The 3,167-nt window shown below is 42.2% G+C and overlaps 1 protein-coding gene across 1 annotated transcript; it reads left to right on the top strand.

Annotated features, from left to right (window-relative positions):
• The first annotated feature begins 988 nt into the window (after positions 1–988).
• Positions 989–2,709, top strand: LOC113762022 (scopoletin glucosyltransferase-like). The gene has a single exon (XM_027305258.1). The coding sequence runs from the start codon at positions 1,050–1,052 to the stop codon at positions 2,526–2,528; it is 1,479 nt and encodes a 492-aa protein (XP_027161059.1). The 5' UTR covers positions 989–1,049; the 3' UTR covers positions 2,529–2,709.
• The last annotated feature ends 458 nt before the right edge of the window (positions 2,710–3,167 follow it).

Below are 3,167 nucleotides of genomic sequence, written 5' to 3' on the forward strand. Positions count from 1 at the left end.
TTTCAACCTCGTATTTACTTTTAAAATCCATGCCCTTAAACAAAAGGCTTAGACTAGTAGTCAGCTGTATTTTAGAGATGTAGTGTCGTAGGTTTTAAGTGCGCCAATTATACACTCAAAGACAAAAAAAAAAAGGGCACATTTATGATTTGGATCACTCGGCTTCAGTTAAAAAAATGATGGCATACCCCACACCACGATTTACTTTCGATGTATTACGTTTCTGGAAATTGTTGTACTACTCCCATTTGGTAAGTTGATTTCTTCTTGGGAGAGTCGATGCCTGAACATTTTCCATTTAAACGTGGGCTTAATTTTGGTGGAAAATAGTTGGGATGCAACGTGGATGGTGGACCGTTTACCACAGCAATTTGGGTGACGAAAGGGATTATTTCAGCAATCAATTAATGACGAAGGAGTTGCCCAGGCTGCCGAGTGCTGGTAGTCTCCTGCGTCCTGTCCTTTCTCTCTTCAATACGTACACATCTTGGACAGTACGTTCGTGTTGGACAAGAAAATGCATGAGTTGGACTGCATGTCAGGTCGGATAACCTGTGAAGATCCGGTCAACCAATTCCTCACACTTCTAGAATACACGGAAAATATGAACTGCGAGTAACAAAATAAAATACTACTAATATAATGCCAAAGGGATTTGGATAAAACCTTTCTCATGGTGAAGGGGTAACAAATGAGACTTTGCCAAAACCCCAAGGGTTCAAGTCCAATTCATCCTCTCTGCATTTCAAAGGGCAGAGACTCGAGAGGAAGACGTATCCAGCCCGCAGTCAAAACTCAAAAGTCGTTCGCACACGATCTACGTTTGAACAAGAAGCCAAAATTGTGTGGTTTTCCTCTGCTTCCCAGAAAGTTTCTTAAACCACTCTCAATAAGAGGAGCTTGCCGGGTTTATATATACTTGCATTACTTCGTCAGTCAATAATCGCATCAGGAATTAGCTCAACCGAATTCTTTCTTACTGTCTTTCAAAAAAAAGAAAACTCCACTGCGTCTATTTCTTGAGTCCATACCTCAAATCAGAGGCAAAAATGGTTCACCAGCTGCATGTATTCTTCTTCCCCTTCTTTGCTCATGGCCATATGCTACCAACCTTAGACATGGCCAAAGTCTTTAGTTCTCGCGGGGCCAAAGCCACCGTCATCACCACTCCTCTGCATGCCCCAGTTTTTAACAAAGCAATAGAGAAATGTAAACAGCTGGGGTTCGACATATCCATTCGTGTTGTCAAATTCCCAGCCGTGGAAGCTGGCTTGCCGGAAGGAACAGAGGGCGCTGACCAATTGAAATCCGATGACATGCTCCCCAATTTCTTCTTGGCAACTCGCCTGCTCCAAGAACCCGTGGAGCAACTCTTACAAGAATGCCGCCCGCATTGCCTCGTTGCCGACTTTTTCTTCCCCTGGGCAACTGATTCTGCAGCCAAATATGGCATCCCAAGATTGCTTTTTCATGGATCGAGTTCTTTTGCAATGTCCGCTTCTGAGAGCGTCTGGCGGAATAAGCCTTACCGGAATGTTTCCTCTGACGATGAGCCCTTTGTTATACCTGATCTTCCTCACGACATTTATATAACCAGAGGACAAGTATCGACCTACGAGCGGCAGGAGGTTGAAAACGAGTTCACAAAGATGATGGAACAAGTCAAGGAATCAGAATTGAGGAGCTACGGTGTTATTGTCAACAGTTTCTATGAGCTTGAACCTGATTATGCTGAGCACTACACGAAGAAATTGGGAAGAAGGGCTTGGCATGTTGGCCCTTTCGTGCTCATTAACAAGGAAGCTGAAGACAAAGCTGAGAGAGGCAAGAAATCAGCTATTGATCAAGTTCAGTGTCTGGAGTGGCTCGATAAGCAAAAACCCAATTCAGTTGTCTACGTCTGTTTTGGGAGCATGTCCAACTTCAACGCTGCTCAATTACATGAAATTGCCAAGGGTCTTGAGGCCTCTGGCCAACAATTCATTTGGGTAGTAAGAAATTGCGTGGACGAGGAAGATAGCAAGAGATGGTTTCCTGAAGGATTCGAGGAGAGAACGAAAGAAAGGGGCTTAATTATAAAAGGGTGGGCACCTCAACTCTTGATTCTTGGGCACGAAGCTGTGGGAGCATTTGTGACTCACTGTGGATGGAATTCAACTCTGGAGGGCGTATCTTGCGGTGTGCCAATGGTTACATGGCCCTTGTTTGCAGAGCAGTTTTTCAATGAAAAATTGCTGACGAATGTCTTGAAAATTGGTGTTGGCGTCGGGGCTCAGCAATGGAGCAGACTCACGACTGAAATCATAAGGGCAGAAGCTTTAACCAAGGCAGTGGATCGTATTATGGATGGAGAAGAAGCCCTTAACATCAGAGGTCGAGCAAAGGCCCTAAAAGAAAAAGCTAGGAAGGCAGTGGAAGAAGGTGGATCTTCTTATTCTGATTTCAATACTCTCGTGGAAGAACTGAGCACGTATCATCATGCAAGCAAGAAACCAAGTCTAAGCGAGGGGGCAAATATTTTGACTTAATATGCATTATTGTTTTATTTCTTCTTCTTTTTTTTTTTTTAAGTGCTATCAGGTTTCAGTCCATGATATATATTACGAGTACTTATTAATTATTGAAGCCAAGGCTTTGTAGCGACAGACTGAACCGTTTGTGTACCCTTTCCTAATTCTTTCAACTTTTTCTTCAGTCAATTTTTATTTATTTATTTATTTATTTTTGTAATACTTCAATAAGTGGAGCTCCAGAAGTCCAAAACGTGTGCGAATGTTAAATTCCAGCGTGTCACAATGGACTTTTAAAGCCCAACAAGTTGTGGAGCGTGTTAGGCTTCTTCGTGATTTGTAAAACAAAATTTTTGTTGGGCTTTACTGTTGGACATGTGTTACATCTTGAAAACTGGAACCTACCATTGGGTACTGTCAAGAGCCCACGGGATGTCGTTGCTCGAAGGATAGTCCTGTAACTCGAGTTTAACCCTAAAGCCCGAATCAACGCTATTCATATGGAAATGGCTTGTCACATGATATACTACTGCTACTCTAAAGCTATATAGGTTAGTAAAATTAATGGGTGATCCCTTCTGTTTAAAATAATTTTGTTTATTGAAGCAAAAGTATGATTAATATGCTACTCTTAAAGTTTTGTTGTTGAATTTCGTC

The sequence above is a fragment of the Coffea eugenioides genome, chromosome 2 (genome assembly GCF_003713205.1).
Source record: "Coffea eugenioides isolate CCC68of chromosome 2, Ceug_1.0, whole genome shotgun sequence".
NCBI lineage: Eukaryota > Viridiplantae > Streptophyta > Magnoliopsida > Gentianales > Rubiaceae > Coffea > Coffea eugenioides.